This window comes from Manis javanica, chromosome 7 (assembly GCF_040802235.1).
Source record: "Manis javanica isolate MJ-LG chromosome 7, MJ_LKY, whole genome shotgun sequence".
NCBI classification, from domain to species: Eukaryota; Metazoa; Chordata; class Mammalia; order Pholidota; family Manidae; genus Manis; species Manis javanica.
Genome location: NC_133162.1, coordinates 110,350,840 through 110,372,716, shown reverse-complemented (window position 1 = coordinate 110,372,716; position 21,877 = coordinate 110,350,840). Strand labels below are relative to the sequence as shown.

General features: G+C 35.3%; 1 protein-coding gene across 6 annotated transcripts in view; it reads left to right on the top strand.

Annotated features, from left to right (window-relative positions):
* The window catches only part of LRP1B (LDL receptor related protein 1B), a 1,876,014-nt gene that overhangs the window by 1,580,532 nt on the left and 273,605 nt on the right, over positions 1–21,877 (top strand). For all 6 annotated transcript variants that reach the window (XM_073241389.1, XM_073241391.1, XM_073241392.1 and 3 more), the window contains exons 44-51: positions 1,291–1,483; positions 2,112–2,237; positions 5,038–5,166; positions 7,107–7,226; positions 14,999–15,112; positions 15,356–15,505; positions 18,722–18,844; positions 20,606–20,725. In XM_073241389.1, the coding sequence (XP_073097490.1) occupies positions 1,291–1,483; positions 2,112–2,237; positions 5,038–5,166; positions 7,107–7,226; positions 14,999–15,112; positions 15,356–15,505; positions 18,722–18,844; positions 20,606–20,725 (1,075 nt within the window). The remainder of the gene's footprint in view (positions 1–1,290; positions 1,484–2,111; positions 2,238–5,037; positions 5,167–7,106; positions 7,227–14,998; positions 15,113–15,355; positions 15,506–18,721; positions 18,845–20,605; positions 20,726–21,877) is intronic.

The window sequence follows — 21,877 nt, the reverse complement described above, 5'->3', positions numbered from 1 at the left end:
TCAGATCTTTTTTTTTTAAGTTTTGTTAGATAGCAATAGAGCAGAGTTTAGTCTAGGGTTAATTATTTCTCACTGCTGAGACAAGATCCGTCCAGTTAAGTAACTCAGAGTCCATGAGTTAGAAAAATCTTCAAATCTGGTTGGTGTTAAAAAGCACAATTCTTGGACCCATGTGAAGTTTGGGAACTTTTCTCTTTAATCCTTTCTCATGTTGCTTTCACTAATCTGAAGTTTCCTCAGTCATACCTGCATGTGCTTAGCACTTGGTTGAATTCCCTATGGGTCCCTGTAGAAATATCCACAGCTCTGTTTTGGTTACATTCTCTTTTCCCACACTCTGCTCTATGGGATCTAATCACATTGTCCTCCCATAACTCTCAGTCTGTCCCACCGGGGGTTGTTCTCTGGGCTTGGGCTCTGCTGGGTTCCTCTGTATTGTGTTGCTACTTAGAATCTCTCTCAGGCCATAAGCTATGGCCACAATGAGCCATAGTGAATCACTCCATTTAATTCCTACTAATTAGGAATTGTTGTCCTTTATTACCTGATTTCCCATATTTTGTAAAGACTTTTTTCATATATATTGTTCGAGTTTTTAGTTATTTTATTGGAAAAGTAAATCTAGTCTTTTTTCTTCATCTTGGTCTGAGTGGAAGTTTGGTCTTTACTTTTAAACTGTTATCGCCAATATATATATGCTTAAATCATTCATGTTGAAAACTTCTTCAAAGAAGAACCCAGGGTCTTATGATTCTTTATATTCTGTAGTTCTGAGAGCTTGATGAGTGTTCACTTATATCTGATGATTCTTAATAAATGTTAGTAGTCATAATTGATTTCAGCTTTTTGGCTTGGTGATTTTGGTTTATAACACTGAAAAAATAAAATTTTTTTATACAAGTCAAATGATTATTGAGTAGAAATATACATAAGATATTAAATAAACATTGTAAAAGTTAAGGATGATTACAACATTTAAGATAAACCATAAGGAATGTTATGATCATACATTTAGTAAGATGCTTTTTGTCTGATGATTTCTATTGATTGAAAATAATTAATCTTAATACCTTTTTTCTTTAAGCAAAAATAGATGTGGATATAGGAATACCTATATCTTCATCTTAAACTTGATAATAGGGGAAATGTAGTAACTACAATGTTGCTCATGTGAAATCTGAGCATAAGATTGTATATCAATGGCACCTTAATTTAAAAAAAAGTATGTAAGCAAGAGAAGTTGAAAAAAAAAGAATATATATATACACATATATATATACTTTATTTCAGGTGATTGTCAAATCTGGGCCAGGAACTTTCCTGAGTTTGGCTGTTTATGACAATTATATCTTCTGGTCAGACTGGGGAAGGAGAGCTATTCTGCGTTCCAACAAGTACACAGGAGGAGATACAAAAATTCTTCGTTCTGATATTCCACATCAACCAATGGGAATCATAGCTGTTGCCAATGACACCAATAGCTGTAAGTTACAATAAAACCATATATGTCTTAATTATATGAGTTCTCAAAATATTATCTTTTTTTTTTTAATAATGCTTAGTTGGATTTTATTTTCTTAGAGTTCCTGAGGGGAGTATTCAGGATTTGACTATTCAATACATTGGCATTCTTTGAAAGGTTTAAGGCAACTTCTGAATTCATCAAGAGAAAGAACAATTCATTTTTAGTTATTTGTTTCTGGAAATAATTCCATTTCCTCTCAGTCCTCTTTTCTTTAACACTCAAATTAAGTTGTTCCCATGAAAATAATACTTGATAGAAAAACTTTGCATCTGAGCTTAAGTATTCTTTAATCACTGGAATACCTACAAATTGCAGCTTGCAGCCTCAGTGTGCTTTCTAATGGTACTGGTTCATTTGATTCCATGGCATCTTGATAAATGTATTAGACAATGTAGTAATTTATGTTACATATTTTTGTGAAGTTCCTACCTTTTGGGATATTCGGATTTTCAAAAGTACTAAGTCTTCCTTGTTTATGAGATACCTTTGAGATATCGAGGCAGCCTAGCTAGTTACTATTACTCTGTATCTAACATGGAATAGGGATTCAATATAACACATTACCAATAAAGTATCTTCATTGCAGGTGAACTTTCTCCATGTGCATTATTGAATGGAGGTTGCCATGACCTGTGCCTTTTAACTCCTAATGGGAGAGTGAATTGTTCCTGCAGAGGGGATCGAGTATTGCTAGATAACAACAGATGTGTGAGTAAGTAAAGGGAATCAAGTGGTATGACACAGCTGCTCAAAGCAACACACATGGACACAAATTATTTTTAGTATTCATGAAGTTGTACTCTCCTCCAGTATTACACACCCAGTTGGCTTATCTTTTTTTTCTAAAAGAACTGATTTAATCATTCTATTAGTTACAGCACCATGTGACTGATAATGATAACCAAAACAGTGACAAATGGTATATTCCTTCTGATGGTGTACTTAAAGGTGTTGGACTAGCTAAATAAATACCTGAATACAATGATCATCTGAAAACTTGTGGTTATGACTTAGAATTCAATTAATAGCGAAATTAATGAAAGCTGAAATAAACCAGTGTGCAAGCAGTAGACCAGTAGACTTGTAGTGAAAACCACTCACAGTCCATCACAGTGTGTAAAGGTGAGGAAATGGCTCATGCAGCTTATTTGTAATAATTTCCAAACTGTTAATTAAGAATGTAACATTGCAGCCTTTCATGATGTTTACACCTCCCAAAAGGCACTATAATCTTTAATTAGTGCCATTACAGTGTACACTTATTAACAACTAATTTACCAGAACTTCTTCCAAAATAAATAAGGGTCCAAGTGTTCTAATATTGCCTGGAGAAATGAGCCAGCAACATAAAACATGTTAATTTCTCTTTAACATTAAGAATATTTGTGCTTAAAAAAGATGAGAGAGAAGCATCTCATTGGGAACTGATGGCCTCACTCTCAGGATGTGTCAATTTTTTAACTTTTTTTCCTCATCTCATATCTCTTTAACTTATGTCCTCATCTCATATCTTACCATCTTAGAAAAATCAACAAAACTGTATATGTGTACACTATAAAAATAAGTATCAGAAGTCAAAAGTATTTTCCATCTTCATCTTCAGTCTTCTTTTGGACTTTATCTACTAGGAGGATCTTCTCTTTTATATACTCTTTATTTGAGTATAAGCACATTGACATCATTTTCTTTACCTTGAAAATTGCCATATCTAATACAGGAACATAGATGTATCTTCTCACCCTGCAAATTGGTACCACATTCTAAAAGGACACCTATTAGCAAAACAAGTAAAAGACTTATTTAAGACTATGCAGGTATTAAAAAAAAAATGAGGAAATGATTCATTTGGTCAGTGAACTTTAAACAAAGATAGCCAATTTTAATGATGCAGGCTAGAAATTCCCGTATTTCTTCATCACCTGACACTTGGTTGAATTGCTCTGGCAATTGCTTAAACTCTCTTTTTCAGTTTGCCTTTGTGGTTTCAGCTGTAATGATCTGGATCTGACACCATCTGTAAGCCTGGAGTGTTAGTTATGCATTAGAATCACATATATTTCTTTCACAGGTCAGTACAGGCCAATAGTAAGGCAAAGTATTTAGTCAAAAGAGCAAGGCTTATTTGTAGACAGTAGATTCCTGTCCTTGCTGCAAAATACATTCAGTTCATTTGTTCCTACTAACCCACCTGCTTCTGTTTATGAGAGGGAATGAATCAGATGGAAAGCTCTTATTTTAAACAAGCACCCCTGTATTCACATGGAACTATAGAGTGATATTTGGATTCCTCAGGACTGACAAACCTTAACAGAAGCATCCTGCATTCATTGTGCATTCATATTGAAATCCTGTGGTCCAGCAGAGAGATTGGAAAGTAACTCTGGGCTGCTTCTTGTCAAATGAATCTTTGGGAAATGAGGATGTTTCTGGCTTATCTATGTCATCATCTGAATTAGTTCACCCAGAGCAGTTCATGAATGTTAATGGCTGCATTAAAGGTTGTGAAAGGCCCTTTACTAACACCTACTGGAGTCCAAAGGAGGGAAAACCATTTGTTGTCATAACTCTTGACAAAAAGATTAGGCAATTCCATTTTATACAACATTGCTAACCTTGTCAACACCCATAACAGAAGAATAGCAAATATAATCAGATAAAGTAATTGCCTTGTAGGAGAATTAGAGGACAGCTGAACCACATTTGTGTTTCCAGAAAGCAGCAGAAAATACTTATCACTGTTTCATCGAATGAACACACTTAGACAGTGTTTGATTTTGAATAATAAAAAAATGTGTTTATTGTAAAAATTTGTTTTCCCTCATAGAACTACAAAAGCAAGATATGGCATTGTCCATCATAACAATTAGTTTTCACTGGAAATGAGAAATTAAGTAATATAGAACAAGAGGCTGGTGAGGATAATTTTAGCAATTCCAGTACTTCTGAATAATAGAAGCTGATACAGAAATTTCTTCCAAATGTAGTTGGGAAGGATGACTGAATGAAAGTAAGATTTAAGTCAAGAGAAAAATCAAGTCAAACATTCAAAAATGAAAATGATATATACTGGAAAATTTCAGTGCACTGAAGAATATATAATAGATTCCAGTAAGAAAACACAAAACACCCCTAATATGTACAGAGCTCATTTAACTGGTTCTTAAAACGTTGTTTTTAAGATAGACTTATAAGCAAGACTGATATAGTCACGCAAATTTAAGCTCCTTCTTTCCAAACATGCACAGTCACCAAATAATTTAAAAAGTATACCCATAGACATAAAATAAAAATGAAATCAGGCAACTCCCCTAAAATTTACAGAGGGAGTAAAAATAACAACAAAAAAGTTGTCCTTCTTAATTTCTTTTTAATAGAGAAAGCCCATAAACCATCACCCCTTTTTATATTAGGTACATTTTATTTTATTTTTATAATTAAAATTAAGGGAAACAATTATTATGGTATCAAAAATGTTTGTCATTACATAAAAACATTGAATTTTTTCCTTTCAGCTAAAAATTCCTCCTGTAACATTTATTCAGAGTTTGAGTGTGGGAACGGCGAGTGTATTGACTACCAGCTCACCTGCGATGGCATTCCTCACTGTAAGGACAAGTCAGACGAGAAACTGCTCTACTGCGGTAAGTGTCCAGTCCATGATTTGCTCATTTCATTGCAGGGATAAGTCTGTAATTCTCTTTGAAGTTTTTGGGTTGATTGTCTCCATTTGGTTTATATGTATGATTTCCTCAGTGGCTCTCTTTAACACAAGGTCTGAGGCAACTGATTTGGCTTTGCCCTTGTTCTAAAGGGTCACCTTACTTGCCATCTAGTACCCATGATACTCATGGAAGAATTTCCTCAATGGCTTTTCGTCCATGAAGTGCAAATCTACATACAGCAGGAGCATGTCTTTTGAGCTGCCTAGTTATTCATCATTAGCAATAGGTTTTAGACTTTTATTCCTAAAAAAATTGGTCAGGAATATCAGTTACTCGTGGATATTTCAGGTTTACTATACTGTAATATTCCACCATCAACAAGAGCATATTGAGCTGACACCAGAGTCTTGTCCCTTCTATGTTGTCTACAGGATTGGCCTGGGGACTAGTACCATTAGGTATAAAGCTGACTGCTTTAGTCATGGACCCGTCAGGCATGGGATTCCACCAGTGGTGCTTCTGTAGGAGACACAAAGTGATAGTCAAACTTTCTCTCTCCCTTGGGAGCAGAGATTGGCTTTTCAACCCTAGTAAGCAAATGATACCTGCCTTCATCACAACAGTATTTTTCTTGAAAATTTGTGTCTCTGCAATTGTTAATAGTTAGTTTCATAGAAGTGATCCAGATTATTTCTAAATTGGTCTGGCTTATTTTTGCACTATAATATAACAGTACTAGTATTGTACTGTATGCTTGAAACAATTTAAGAATTTATATCTAGAATTGCTATACTTGGCTTCTACTTTTCATCTTTGTTCTAATAATGAAACCTAAATAATGAAAGGAAAGTTAAAACAAGAGGAAGATGGAGTTTGGTAAATCTATGGCAGGTCTTCCATTATTTTATATTGTAGAATAATACATCCTAGGTTGAAATAATAGTCAAAAATAATTTGTGCATGATTGATCTGAAACTAAAATCTTAAAGAATTTACCTCAGATGAAATATCTGTAGAGTGAACAACCATGTTTACCATGAAAACTCTAGAACATATACAAATATAATAATAATTAGCTTACAAATAACACATTTATTGTGATTGACTTTAAAATGTTTTTTCACTTTTCATCTTTTAGAGGTAGGATAATAGTATGAGCAGTGGTTGGCAAATGTTTTCTGTAAAGAGTCAGCTGGTATCACTTTAGTTTGGTGGCCATATGCTCTATGGTACTTGAGAGCATTAAATAAACAAATGTATGTTTACATAGGGTCAATATAGAGCCTGGCACAAAATTAATGTTCAGTATATTTCAACTATTATTGTTGTAAGTGGTACCTTCTACCAGAAATCAGAAAATATCATGAGGCTTTCATTAAGGTAAACAGAATTCAGAAAACAATTCTTTTTCTAGGAAATTCTGTTAGACATTTTTAGTTGATTTTTTGAGAGAAATTTATAGATATTTAAGTGACTCAAATTCACTGATTCAGGATTACATGCTTTGCCACTGTTTTTTTCTTCTTGTTATAAAATCCTCATGGGATGCAAATTAGATAGGAGATAGGTGTTAGAGGTCTTCATTACTTTTGAAGTAGAGACTTATTTCTTCAGCTCTGAATATGTGGCACATATTTATTTCTGTACTACCTGGCTAAAAATCCACAATGAATTATGTGGCTGTTTTGAAGATATCCCCAAGAATGAATCACCGAAGTTAAAACAGGGAGTCAAAAAAAGCTCTTCACTGAATGAACTACTTGGTAATTCACGAATAATCGAGAGCTTTGGTACTACACATCGCTTATTTTATAGATCCGCAATCCAGTTATTGTGAATGAAATCTCATCTAGGATTTTCTTTTTGTAAAGCCGTTTCCATAAGATCTCCAATTACGTGTTTCTATTTTTATTTATAAGAAAACAGAAGCTGTCGGAGAGGTTTCAAGCCCTGCTACAATCGTCGCTGCATTCCTTATGGAAAGTTATGTGATGGTGAGAACAACTGTGGCGACAACTCTGATGAGTTAGACTGTGAAGGTAACTATGTGTTGCCTCAGACTAGGGATATTAATGCTGAGTTACTTCTTGAATTTTTCCAAAGTGTGTTTCTGAGAGCACTGTGGTTTAACCCTTTTGGTATATAACACCTACTAACATTTATGGACCATATTTTGGCAAATGCCTTTGGAGGGGAGTTATTACAATTAGCTGAAAATTAAAACAATATGCTTTATTTCTAGTTTCCATACCTTTTCTCACTTCAAAACTCTTATTTCTCACCTCTTCAGTTCTAGCTCCCCATTTTTTTTTTATTAGGCATTCCTACTGGAAAGTGTATTACCAAGTTTAGTGCTCCAAAATGTTTCCCTTCACTCCTGAATTCTATTTTAAGCATGATCTCACCGTTTACCTTATGACCGGACAGGACACCTTGGTGGTATCCTTGATTTCTCCTTCCACTATATTTTATCACCCACCTGTCTGATTAACTCCAAGTCTTCCAATTCTTTGAAATATCTTCCTTTTTGATCTACTTTGAGCCTTATGAATAGAGTAGCCCTTCAACTGCTCCTACTTTTTTCAGTTCATCCCAATATTGTCAGTCATGTGAAGTAAGTGGAAGGAAATGAATAAGCATTTAAAGAAAAGGGGAAATTAAATGAAAAGGAGACCAAAAAAATGGGTGTGTTCTTTTAGCTATTTACAAGCAGTAGAGGGGACTATAATGAAGACATTAAACATTAGAGCTGGTATAAAGGTAAAAATATCAGGCTAGAATGTGAAGGAACTTAGCAATAAATACAGAAAGCAGATTTTATAACAGATTAGTAAAAGGAACCATGGGAAGATAATAGGTTATTGTGATTTTCTTGGATAATTTTTTTTTTCAAGAGTGGTAAATTAATGAGTTTGGGTTTAAGAAATATAGTACCTAGTATCTGGTTGGTGTTTATCAAATTCTTATGTGGCTGGTTGACGCATTAAGTTTTCCAAAAAATACAGAGAGGTTTTATTCTGCCTAATGACAATACCAGCTGCTGAAAAACAACAAAAATAACTCAAAATGTTGTTTCCTGTTCTGTTTAGTCTAAACTCTTGATTTCTGTGTTATAACTATCTCAGCCATATATTCTGGCACAGAACTACTGCATTTGGGAACCAAGTTTCTGTCAAAAATTTTCTCTTGTGATAATAATAGCATGAAAATCGTAACAATTAGATATCTTTAACAACAGGAACAGCAACAAAAATGTATGCCTTGAAGTTCTTCCTGTGTAATGGACATTTGAAACTAAAAATCCTCAGGAAAACTAAAGCACAAATTTATTACTTGCTTGAAATTAACAGATTTAAGTTAATGGACTAATTCCATTAGGATAAACAAGTGGGTAGTTTTTTAGATGAAAGATTACATCTCACATCTTTTAGATTGTATTTTTCTTTCATATGATGTCCTTGTAGAGCATATTTCATGCCATAGGGAAAAGACTTCTCTGGGTCAATTTCCCACAAGATAGTTGTCTTATAAATTAAAAATTCAGGTATGAATCCACCAAACACATGGAAACTTAACAGCACCTAAAAAATGATGATGGACAAGGAGCACATACAGGCTGAGAGAGAATGGGAACAGATCTGTCTGCATTCCAGCCTTTTTTCATCTACTCCTTTCTGTTAATTTAGTCATTGCATCACAGGGATATGGGGCTTTATTGTACAGATATCTACACACACAAACCGCCTTTTTAAATGCAAATAAAATTAAATACAAAAAAATTTTAATTAGTACCCTAAAACATCAGTATACACAGGGTGATTTTGATAGGCTACGGAGAGAGGCTCTGGTGGAATCATCTGTAAATTATTTCAAGTACTATTATACTTTTATTTGTTTAGTTTTAATGTTAATAGTAATGAATATTACTGTTTGTTTTTCTTTTAATTCTGCAAGGCAGATAAGCTATTTACAGAGTGGAAGTGGATGTTACAAGGAATTAGTTGGGGTTTCTTCTCCTTTGCAGGAAAAGCAAAACTCCCAATCCTTATAAATCTTTCATTAACTGCCCCTTTATAGCTTTTCCTTTCATGACTGAGAGCTTTAGACGTCAGACTGTCCAGGAGGGATCTGAAGAGCTGTTCAGAAAGTTTTTCATTCTGTATTTGTCTTCTGGTTACGTGAGAGGCTGAGGGAATAGATTTGGGGAGAGTGCATGGCACGCCTCCTTCACTCCCTGCTTTGATGAACATGAACACTCCCCGTGGGAAATATGTGCTTTCCTTGGGCCACATGAACACCTTTAGGTGGACCGGAGAGCTGAGGAGTTCGGTGGCTACCCACAGAAGAGAAAACTCGTGTTTGTGTTTGTTTTTCCCATGTTCATAGCAAAATGTTGAAGATTCCATAAACAACAAGCTAAAGGAAAAGGATAAGCCTGCATGGAGATGAAATCATCTTTCCTTCTGGGTTTGCATACCCTTAGAGCCTCACCAGTAAATTAAATAAAAGATGTGGTTTGAAAGTAAAGAGAAGAGATGTGACAGAAAATTTAATGATTTTTTTTTCTCATCATCTTCCCTTTGCCACCTACTGGCTGGGTAGGGGAGTTGGAAGAGAAAACATTGACTTAGGTTATTGATAAGAAAGACCAATCATTTTTATATCTTTCCTCTAATGAAATATTTTAACTGGCATGGACAAAAGAAAATGGATGAAAAGGTAAATTAAGAAAGTGTATGAGGGAAAGATGGTTTTACTTTCTCTCTTGTTACTACTTTTGATCCACAATCCCTGTCAGAGTTTCCTTTGTAGTGTCTCATTGCTATTCCTGTTGAGGCTGTGGCATGTTTTCCTCATATTTTGTAGGCTTACTCTTTCCTTTGGACTGTCTTGAGGGAAAAGTCTAATATTTCTCACGTGGCTTATCTTCATTTGGATTACATTCTTTTCTTTTCTATCTTTTTTAGGACTTTTAGCCTGAGGAAAAATTGTCAGAAAGTTTTCATATTCACTTGACAAATTAGGGATTCCAGAATCTTTCTCCCTGAAAAACCACCCTAAGGGTGAAACAAATATCAATACTTGGCTGGCCAAAACAACTTGAGGAAAGAATATAGTTGAGGGAACAGAGAGAAAGAGGCTTGGCCATTCACTTAACCCTCTGGTGGTTTCCAAACTCTATACCTGAGTCCTGGAATCTGTGGAGATAAGATTAGAAGTAAAGGAACAATCTGTTCCCACATCCCTCACACTCTGATGGGCCTGCCCAGCCCTCCTCACTGTAAGGCTGGAGACACCGGAGGGAGGGGTGAGCACGTTGGACACTGATGACCTGCCGAAGTCCCCAGCTGCTGCCCCCTCCCAACCTGAAAAATGTGCCTTAGGCTAGCCAATCCTCGCGCCGCTGTAAATCTACGCTCTGCCTCCCCCTACCTTCTTTAAAAATTCGCTGCCTGCCCTCCTGGGCGCGACTTTTCTGGCCTGTGACTAATCAGACCAGCGAACATCGCCGGGGATTAACTTTTGGCTCCTTTGTTGCCTCCTCGCCTGGTCATTTCGGCTCAATTTTACCTTACACTCACCAAGATTCATTAGCCCTATGTTTTATTGGGATAATGGGACAAGATAAAAATACATCATGAAAATATTCTACTCTCTACCTACATTCTCTGACCCCCTACTTCACCCTTTTCCCCACGCCTTTCGTTTAAATGCTATCCCCGAGATATTCTTCTCAACTTCAGTGTCATGCTCTCTTTTTATTTAGTCAGAGTTCCTCTTGTTCCTTCTTTCTGCTTCCCAGAATTCCATCCAAGACTGTGTTCTACCAGTTTCCTATTTCCACTCTTCACATAAGTCATTCTTTATTCTTACTCCCACCTGAGAGAGCCCCCAACACTGTTTCTGAAACTCCATTACTGTGAACCCCCTAAATCTCCAGCCCTCTTGTTACAAGTTGAGTTCATTCTCCTCAGTCCTTGTCTCCACCACGACAAAGAATTGAAAGGCAGAGACACAATAGCACAGCAAAGTGAAAGTTTTATTTGAATATACTCCAAGGGAGGAGTGGGCCAGAGTCAAGGTAGACAAAGGCCTCAGTCTGTTAGGTGGGAGGCCCATATACTGCATTCTGGTAAAGGAGCACCTCTGTGACTGACAAGGTGGGGGTTATTTCATTTGCAGGGCCTTCTATACAGCCGTCCCTCTCAGGGAGCATGCCCATTCCTCATGCTGGGGTGTGGTTTGGGCAGTTCTTAGTTCTGTCCCTTGGGAACTGACTGGGGAGGAACTTACCTCCCTGCAATGCCTTTGTTGGCCCCACATAGGACCCTCTACCTGGGCAGAGTTTGGGTGACTTTTTCTTTGAACCTTATCTGAGAAGCTCCTTTTTTGAGCCTTGTCTTCCCCTTTTCCAGCTGATCATGTCTATCTTTCTACTTAGCATTCATAGCACTCTTAATGGTCTGAAATACTCCCCCACCATATTCATAGAGTCATAATTTGCTGCTTCACTCTATCCGCCTCCAAAACCCACGCAAATGGACTCCCTGCCATGTACACAGAGGATTCTCTGTGGGAGCTCAGAGGGGGATGAAGGTAGTAGAATGTGTTGTGACTGTCCCACTGGTATCCTTCTAGCATCCTAAACTCTAACTGCAAGTGTTAAGCAGAAAGAAAGATATGAGCAGGATGAGAAGAGGGTGAGCCCACCAGGGACTCAGGGAGCTCATCAGATAAAGCCAGAGAGCCAGAGGGGACTCACAGAGTTAACACCCTTTGCAATGTGAATTCATCCCACAGGGAATCCAAGCTGACCTTGAGACTTGCTCTAGCCAATGCAGACGACATAGGGCAGAGACTTGGGACAAGCACATGATTAGCTTTCCTAAAAATGCCAAAATTCAAATAGCATAATCAGAAAAGGAGGGTCTCCATCTGAAGGCTTAGATTCCATTTTAAAAGCAGAGAGTTGAGAAGTTCAATTTCTAACATACTCTTTGGTAATCAGCCAACAACCTATCTTAAGGCAGGGCAAGCAGTCCTACTTATAAGTTCCCAGTGCTTGGGGTTAGCCGCTATCTTGGAGAAGAACAGAAAGTTTATCTTACAGAATTATCTAGAGGGCTGACTATAGACAGTGACATAATGTCTCTCACTGGAGAGGGACATCATGAGACCACAAGTCAAGCCTACCCCCAACGTGTCCCAATCCCCGCTCTTTGCCCTGTTCTTGAAAGCCTTTAAAGACAGAACCCTAAGCCTTTAAATGCATGCTTACCCTAACCTCCTCTCTGAGGGTACCTGCATTCCCTTTTCTTGGAGTGCATATTTTACAAAGACTTCTTACTGCTTAACTTAATATGTTTTGTCTCTGTGCTTCTCTGTTGGTGTCTTTGTCACTTTGCTATTTCATTCTATTTTCCAGACTTTACGCACACACAAGTCTTCAGTCTCTCTGTCCTACTTCAGATAAGGAGGGAGGGGCTACTGAGAACTCTAATTTCAGCTTGCAAGCTCCCATCAATGAGCTCCCCCTTCCTTTCTGTTTTATTCAAGTAAACATGCCTTTGTCTACCTTAACTCTAGCCCGTTCCTCCCTGACGGTGTATTCAAATACAACTTTTATTCTGCTTCTCTACTATGTTTCTGCCCTTCAATTCTTTTTTGCAGTGGGGACAAGAACCTAGGAGAAGTATAAGATAGAATTTCAAGTGCATTATGAAATAAATCTTTGTAGACTTATCTAGACATATTACCACTATGTAGAATGTTGAATCACAAAGAAATGAATCATGTCTTCTAAATAAAGGGATTATAAGACATCTTTTGGAATACAACCTCTTAATAGGAGCTTACTGATAGCAAAGTCAAAAACAAAATGTAAATGCTTGTTGTGATTGTTTTCTAGGATACATATCCCATTTACCATTTCCACTAAAAAATAATGAATATGAAATGTAATAGAAATGAATTTTTTAGACAAAAGAAAAATGTCTTTTCTTTTCCTCTTTAGAACATTGCATTTATCTCTAGTTATAAAGGCATTATCTGTTTCACATGATGAGATTTTTTTAAATGAAGAAAACAGTGAAGCAATTATAATTGCAAATTGTAAATAAAACATTTATTCTAATCATCATTTAAACAAAAATGATACAATTGCAAGATACAATTAAATATAATAAGAGCTGTGCAGTGTAAAATACAAATGACATACACATCCTTGAGTAAAATTTGCATATTTTAAGATAGCATTTTAACCATTTACAATTGAAATCATTTCTATTTATAATTAAATAGGCTCTTTAAAATATCAACACTAGTAAAAGTGCCATAATCAAAGAGCCCTTTAGGTTGTACATTAACATAATCAACCTGTGGGAATTTGAATAAAACTCTCACCTAAATTAATCTAATGCACATAGCATACCATGCACCTGTTCCCAACATATTGCTGCAAACCATTATATGGTAATGAACGTGTAAGCACAGTAAAAAGGAATATATGATTAAGAATTCTGTACAAGGAATATATAATGACAGTAACATATTGAAACTGACTTTCTTCTAAGTATAGCAGAGAATTGGAAAGTGATACTTTCCAACAATAGAGACAAGTTTTACCACATTTATTATATGCTTCTTGGCATGAGGCATGCATATTTCCTATACCAAATGTGAGCAATAGGGGCAGCCATGTAAAGGGAGTGTGATGTAGCAGGGATGACTCTGTAGCTGTGTTGAGTTCTCCCCTTTTTGAGTAATGAAGCAGATGCTCCATGGCCCTCTCCCTCTCCCTCTCTGTCTCTGTCCATCTGTCTTGATCTTAGCAGTAAATATTCTCCTTCATGGCTAACAGATTTGTATTTCCAGTTAGGCTTTCACTTAGTGTCATAACTTTGTACTTTTGAAGTTAGAAGAAGAGAGAATTTTCAACAATGTTTAATTGTTTTCTATGTTGGCTCAGTGCTGGCCAGGTATGATCATGGAAACAAGGGATAGTCCCTGCTACCAGGGAGCTTACAATTTGGGAGTAGGGTAGACGCATAAACAAGCAATTACTGTGCAGTATTGTAAGTACACAACAGAGGGAAATATTTATTGTGTAACACAGGTTGATGATAAGGCATCGAACTCAAGCTTGTGAGTGAGGGTCATGGGTCAAATTGGACTTCCCAGAGTCAAAAAATAAAAACCAAACAAAATTAAAAGAATGAAATATGAATTAAAAAAGAGATCTGCCTCAACTTATAATGGGTTTATATCCCAAAAAAGTCATCATTAAGTTGAAAATATTGTAAGTTGAAAATGCTTTTAGTGCACCTGACTTATCAAATATCATAGCTTAGCCCAGCCTGACTTGAAGGTGCTCAGAGCTTACCTGGGCCTACAGTGGGGCAAAATCATCTAACCCAAAGGCTATTTTATAATAAAGTTGTTGAATATCACATGTAATTTATTGAATAATGTACTGCATGTAAAAGTAGAGTGGTTATATGGACACAGAGTGGTTGGAAGTATATCAGTTGTGTGCCCTTGTGATAACGTGGTTGACTGAGAGTTATGACTTGTCACCAACACCCAGTGACACAGGAGAGTATTCTACTTCATATACCTAGCCCAGAGAAAGATCAATATTCAAAATTTGAAGTACAGATTCTGCCAAATGTGTATCACTTCTGCACTATCATAAAGTGGAAAATTGTAAATCAAACTATCATAAGTCAAGGACCATTTGTACTCAAAATGTTAAAACAAGGAAAGATTTTCTGTCTCATCTGTTCATTTATTTATTTATCTGTTTTTCTAGTTTCAACCTGTTCTGCTGTGGAGTTCCGTTGTGCAGATGGAACTTGCATTCCAAGATCAGCACGATGCAACCAGAACATAGATTGTGCAGATGCTTCTGATGAGAAAAGCTGCAGTAAGATATTTCACTACCTTTTGCTTGTTCATGCCTGGGCATCTGTGGTGTTGCATTGTACACCATCCAAATTTTTACTGAACCTTGTCCAGAATTGATATGTAATTAACCCCTGTTGTGTAGGATAATTGCATATTTACTTCTTCAAATGAGGTTAACTTTTCTTGTCTCTATGACCTACATAGAAAGCTCATCATCTTTGCAACTGAGGTGTTTCTCATTTTTCTGTTTGCCTTCTTATAGATAATACAGACTGTACACATTTCTATAAACTTGGAGTGAAAACCACAGGGTTCATAAGATGTAATTCTACTTCACTGTGTATTTTGCCAACCTGGATATGCGATGGGTCTAACGACTGTGGAGACTATTCAGATGAATTAAAATGCCCAGGTAATTCTAGAAAGGAAAACAGTCTTTGCCTTGAACACTTAGAGGCTAGTTGTGCAGAATAAACTTATTAATCTTCACTTTTGATATTCAATGGCTAAAAGTAGAATGTAAATAATGTAGCCTAAATTAAATGTAACCACCCTATTCCCAACATGCCATTTGATCTATTTTTTTTCATGAGTTATTGAATGATACTCAAGAAATGTATTCTGTGTTTGGATCAATTACTTTTCCATGTTCAGTTCCTCATTAATCCTTGTAAAGTTTTAAAATGTATAATGTATATAGCGTATCCACAAGAGTATTAAAATACTGAGAAAGTACTCTTCAGAGACTAATTGGAGGGAGACCATGTTTCTCACCACTGGCTTCACTCAATGTTATCTGCAATGTGTTCTTTCATATACAAGAATCATAGTATTATACAGGGCAGTAATAGTTGCATAACTCGGTTTGGGTTCCTGGACCAATTCCAGTGTGTGTAAATATGTGGGACGGGCGGTCTTCTCATGCATAATACAAAGCAATTCTGGAACACCAGCAGGGTATCTGAAAGCTCAACTCAATTCTGAAGCTATCTGCCCAGAGACAGCACCAGATTCCCCAGATGAAGGGCTCCCTCCTGCAAGTTGACCCTCCACCGCCCACTCCAGATGCTGGTCACAAGCCCCAGGCAGTTAACCTGTACTTCTGACCTACCAGTTATAGATTGGAGGTTCCCACAACTTCCCCTTTAGTTTCAATTAATTTGCTAGAGCTGCTCACAGAACTCAGGAAGACACATTTACCAGTTTAATTAAGGATACCGTAAAGGGTACAAGTCAACAACCAGATGAAGAGACACACAGGGCAAGGTCCCAAATAAAGGAGCTTCTATCCGCATGGAGCTTGGGACCTGGCTTGGTGACACATAGTGTTCTGGTTTCCCAAGCATAGAAGCTCTATACAACTGAGAAGCAGGATCCAAGAGAGCAGAGAGAGAGAAGCTATTCTCAGGAGTTTTTGTGAGGCCTTCATTGCATAATCATGATTGACTAAATTACTGATCACTGCCTGATTCAACCTCCAGCTCCTGCCCTTGGGTGGGATCCAAAAGTCTCTCATTAACATGAAAAAACACCCCATTTCACCTTTAAGACTCTGCAGTATTTTCAGGAACTGTGGATAAAGACCAAATATATCTGGGAAATATATATTTAGTCATATGAATGAGCAAATATGTATTTCTGATGACTCATATCACATATATAACTTGTATTATCATGTTAGGCTGTTTGATGTAGTTTATACAATTTGCTAGCATAGTGCTATGGGTAATCGTTATTATCACTGGATCAAAATTAGTATTTCTGACTATTAACCATCTTTACCTAAATAAGCTCTGAAAAGTGTCATTTGCATTCTTTGGAGAATGCCTTCCATGAAAAATCATGTTTTAAGAAGCAAATTTCAAATATATAATAATACAGGAAATAAAAGTGTTCAATTACTATAACTGGTGGTAGATATGCTATATAGGAAACAAATATGTTCTTACACTGCCATTTCCCTCTATTTACCCTACATCTATACTTACCCTGCACTTTTCCCATGTTTAGGTGACACATAATAATTTTTTTGAAATATATTAAGAGATTGTATTTGTTGGTTCTTCACACGCCAGCATACATGCACACATAAATTCTACTATGAAGAACTTATATTTTTAATAGTTCATAATCTGCCCACATAAGTGCGCAGTAGCAGATTTCCATTTTTTTTCCTTCACAACAGGGTGTAACATTCTGTGATGTAATTTTTGTTCTTTCTGGGCCTGAAAAGGCTAGCCGCCTCCTAGGACGAGCTGGATAACTTCTCTGGAGCACTTGACTATGGCTCACTGCAACTCTTTCACAGTTTTTTTACATTATGTTTCTTTATACACAACATTTAAAAAGAAATACAGAAACATTGTTTTAGATTCATGGAACCTGAGATTCTTAATCCAATGTTCTTCCTACAATAATTCTTGATCTCATTATGGCTGTAGTTAATTTTTAAAATCACATTAAAGGCAGCATATAACAGATGTCCATTACATTTATATTTATTTTTTAAACTTTTTTTATGGTCTTTATGTATTTCTAGTATTAACAAATTATTTTTAAAAAACGCTCATGTAGGCACATAAGACAGGTGGGCAGACAGACAGGAAGCCAGTAATAGATCAGTCTGAATACCTTAGGTTATATCTAGGCACTGTCCTAAGAAGAAAATGTAAAACACGTAAAACACTCAAGACTTTTGGGTTTAATGGTGAATTCACTAAGAAAATGTACATCATTAATTAGATCTACAAAGTTGACATTTAAAAAAATTAACTGGGGATGACTTTGTTACCTTAGAAGAATCATGTGGGTCATTATAGTGTAATTGGTATATTTACTCTAAGGTTTACTTCCATTCAACAACTATGTGAACCTGAAGGTGCAAGGGCCAATGATGTCCAGGAAAGAGAAAAATCTAGTAATTTTTATGTACCCTGGGAGGTCATAACAATAGTACTCCACAGTCTCAAAAATATATAACTTACAAAATAATTGTATATACAGATACTTTCTACTCTCTTGGTATTTCTACAAGGTATAATCATTTTAGAGGTTCTACGGTAACTTGCTTTAATTCCTTAAAACATATAATACTTATTTAAATCTTGTCAAAACATATTCAAAATATAGGACAGTAGGAACACTAAGTTTACACTTTTTCAACAAATATCCACTAATGTTTTATAATGTTTACTTTTTATGAATATGGAATTAAGAATATTTTCCACCTAAAATGATTCTTTGGCCTTAGGCTCAGTCACTTTAAAATCACCTGAGTTTTTAAATTTTAATTTTATTACCTAAACTCCACATGATTTGAATTTAACCAGTTGTTTATTTTATTATACTTTCTATTAGTATCCTCTTTCTGACCCAGAATCCAATTCTGGGTTGAATTTGATTATTACATCTCCCCAGGCTCTGAACTGTGTCAGTTTTTTAAGGTTTTCCTTGGTTTTCATGGCCTTGACATTCCTGTAGAGAACATTTGAGGTTTTTTTAATTTAAATTTCCTTGTTATTTAATCTCTTCTAGTTCAAGGAGTATTAGTATTCTTTTATCTATCTATATTGCAGAAGTCAAAGATTAATTTAAATTGTTTGACATTACATTCTATATTTTATCACAGTTCAAAACAAACACAAATGTGAAGAAAATTATTTTGGTTGTCCTAGTGGAAGATGCATTTTGAATACATGGATATGTGATGGTCAGAAAGATTGTGAGGATGGACTTGATGAAGTCCACTGTGGTAAGACATCATATCTTGCTTTAATGTTATAAGCCATGTTATTATTTATATGCTGATGTTCTCTTACATAGAGATTTTATGGAAGATATTGTTAATGTATTTTAACATCAATTTTCATTTTTATTAAATAAAACAAAATGATGAAAATTAAAATAGAACAAATGAACTTATAATTATGAATAACTGTCTCCTGTCTCACCCTTTTCTTTTAACCTTTTCAGTTTTTGTTGGTGATTACCTCTATCAATCTCAATGAGATACTCACAGCTTCATTTCTTGACTCATTAACTTTAGATACTAATGTATTTACTTTCTGCTACAAAGACAAAGGATTTAGTTTACAAGACTCATTATACTCCCCCATCAGTTCTTGACAAATATATTATTATCCTACATTTTTATTAATTACATGGATAGTTTTTAAAAGCATATTTAAACTTGTATTTCTTCTAACTTGCATCCTTCACCACCTAACTCCTGTATTTTGTGTGTGCGCAATTCATTTACTTGGCAAGGAAACACAGCATTTAAAAAATTTATTTTATAAAATTTATGTATTTTGTGATTTCCAGGTCAAAGAAATTCCTGTAGGGAAACAAAGCATATAGCCCATATATTCATTTCACACAGATAACATACACTATGGTGAATAGACAGAGTAGGTAAAAAAGATTAAAAATGGATCTTCTATGAAATGTCAAACTCTCCTAAAAGTAAATATTATCAAGAAATACTAAGGTACATTTTGTTTGATTAAGATGCCATATATCTTTACATTAGAGCTAGATCTGAACAGAATTAACAGAGAACTTTACAAATAGTTTACGTAGATTCATAATTTCTGGACAGGAAGCCATTGAATGGGTATATCTTCTTTAATTTTATTTTTTCCAGGTTTCTGCTTTCTAAAATTCTGTCTTTTCTTGGGTCATCTAAGTAAATATTTTAAATAAGGACACAAAGTTTTAAAAGTTTATAGGATGAAAATCATTTAAAAAATTTTTTATAGTAATTTCTATTTTGAATACTTTAATTTGGAAGGATTTTATTTTCAGATGTTTTGCAGTGATAAAAATACAGAATGGAGAGGCAGGTTGAGGGTAGAAGAGAGAAATCACAAGATTGACTTTGAATATATATGGGGAATAATATTATGAATGCATTATTTGTTAATAAAATACTACCACCATGCCAATGAATTTGGATTTTATTAGCCAGACTTAAGTGTTCCCAAAGAAGACAAATAAAAATATCCAAGTATTAACATGTACAGGTATGAAACTCATGGCTTGTCATTGGGATAAAATCCTCTTTGTCACCTCATCTTTAAAAACAAACATGCATGCTGGTGAGTCCACCATACCATGACCTTGCCTAGGAAGTGATTCTATTCTCCAAATGTTTAAAAATTAGAAAGGATGACTAGACCACACCTGGAATGTACATGTGCACTGCATGTATTTTCAAAAAGGACAAATTAGAATATACTTAGGGAAGAGTGACCAGCATAATAACTAGCTGGAAGTCAAGCCCTGTGAGAATTTGTTGAAGGAACCATGTTGTTAAACCTGGAAAGTCAGGGAATATGCCAGCTGTTGTCACAGTTTTATAGAGCCAATGTGGAAAAGAGCTTGGCTTGTTTTGTAACTGGATGGGTGATTTTAGCAAAGTCTAAGGAATAACTTTTCTCACTGTCAGAACTGTCCTAAGATCGTCTCAAATAATTTTTTTTTCACTCATACATTCTTGTTTGTTTTCTAGATTCTTCTTGTTCTTGGAATCAATTTGCTTGTTCTGCACAAAAATGTATATCTAAGCATTGGATTTGTGATGGAGAAGATGACTGTGGAGATGGGTTAGATGAAAGTGATAGCATTTGTGGTGAGCTACTTTGTGTTCTCATTCCATTTTTAGGTGTTTGTTATATATGCTCTATCATTTTAGAGCATACACAAAACTTTGTTTACTGCTTTGTTAAATTAACATTGAATTTATATATATATTTATATGTAGCTGTTTTTACTATTTGCATGATAAACTATTATTCTGTTTTATATGTTCAGTTGTTATTCAAATTTTAGGGTATTTTTGTGAATATTGGCATAATTAATGTATTTGTAAATTTTATGTCTAGTCTTTGATAACTTCTTTGGAATAGATCTCAATGATTGGGATTACTTGGGTCAAATGATCCAAACTTTTTTCATGTTTCTTTATATGTATTGCTAAGTTACCCTCCATGAGTATTCGACTGATTTATGCTGCCACAAGCCACACATGATACTTGTGTGTGTGTGTGTATTATCCTATTATCCTACTAATATTCAATTGTTTTAAAAGGGAAGTAAGGAAGGAGGCTAGTGTATATGATTTTGAAATGTATTTTAAAAATCATAGGACTAGAGGTTTAGTGTCAAATGTCTACATTTACCTACTATGTATCAACTTCAAGACCAATGTAACTGCTTTTAAATAATCACAAACATTTAACAAATAAATGGAGTTATTCATTTCTTGAGGGGTAAAAGAAGGAAGCATTCTAATCTCCAGAAATTTATGTCAATTGGCTAGGCATTCTAAAAAAATGTATTTATGTACCTATCAGTCTGTCTATTTAGCTCTCCAATCTGTTTCTGTATGTGTGTTTCTATCTATAGTTATATATTCTTCCCTCATTAACTCAGCCCTATTTCACAGCTGTTATCATCTTCATTTTAGAGAAAAATGGACCTGAGACATAGAATAAGGTGTATGCATAGAGTTAGGTACACTCAGGAGCTGTGGCCTACTATTTAGGCCACTGCCACAGAGACAAGTACATTGGGTTTTATAATTCTCAAGCTAAACTGAAGGTCTCAATAATTAATATAAAATTGGAGATATCCTTGAAACAGGCAATTTTTTCTTTTATTTAAGCTACCCTAAACCCACTTCAGTTATTTACACACCTGAAACAACTTAGTTATACAAAAGATAAAGATAAATAGAGAAAGATAACAATCAAAACAAAGCTCTGAAAGGGAGAAGAAATCA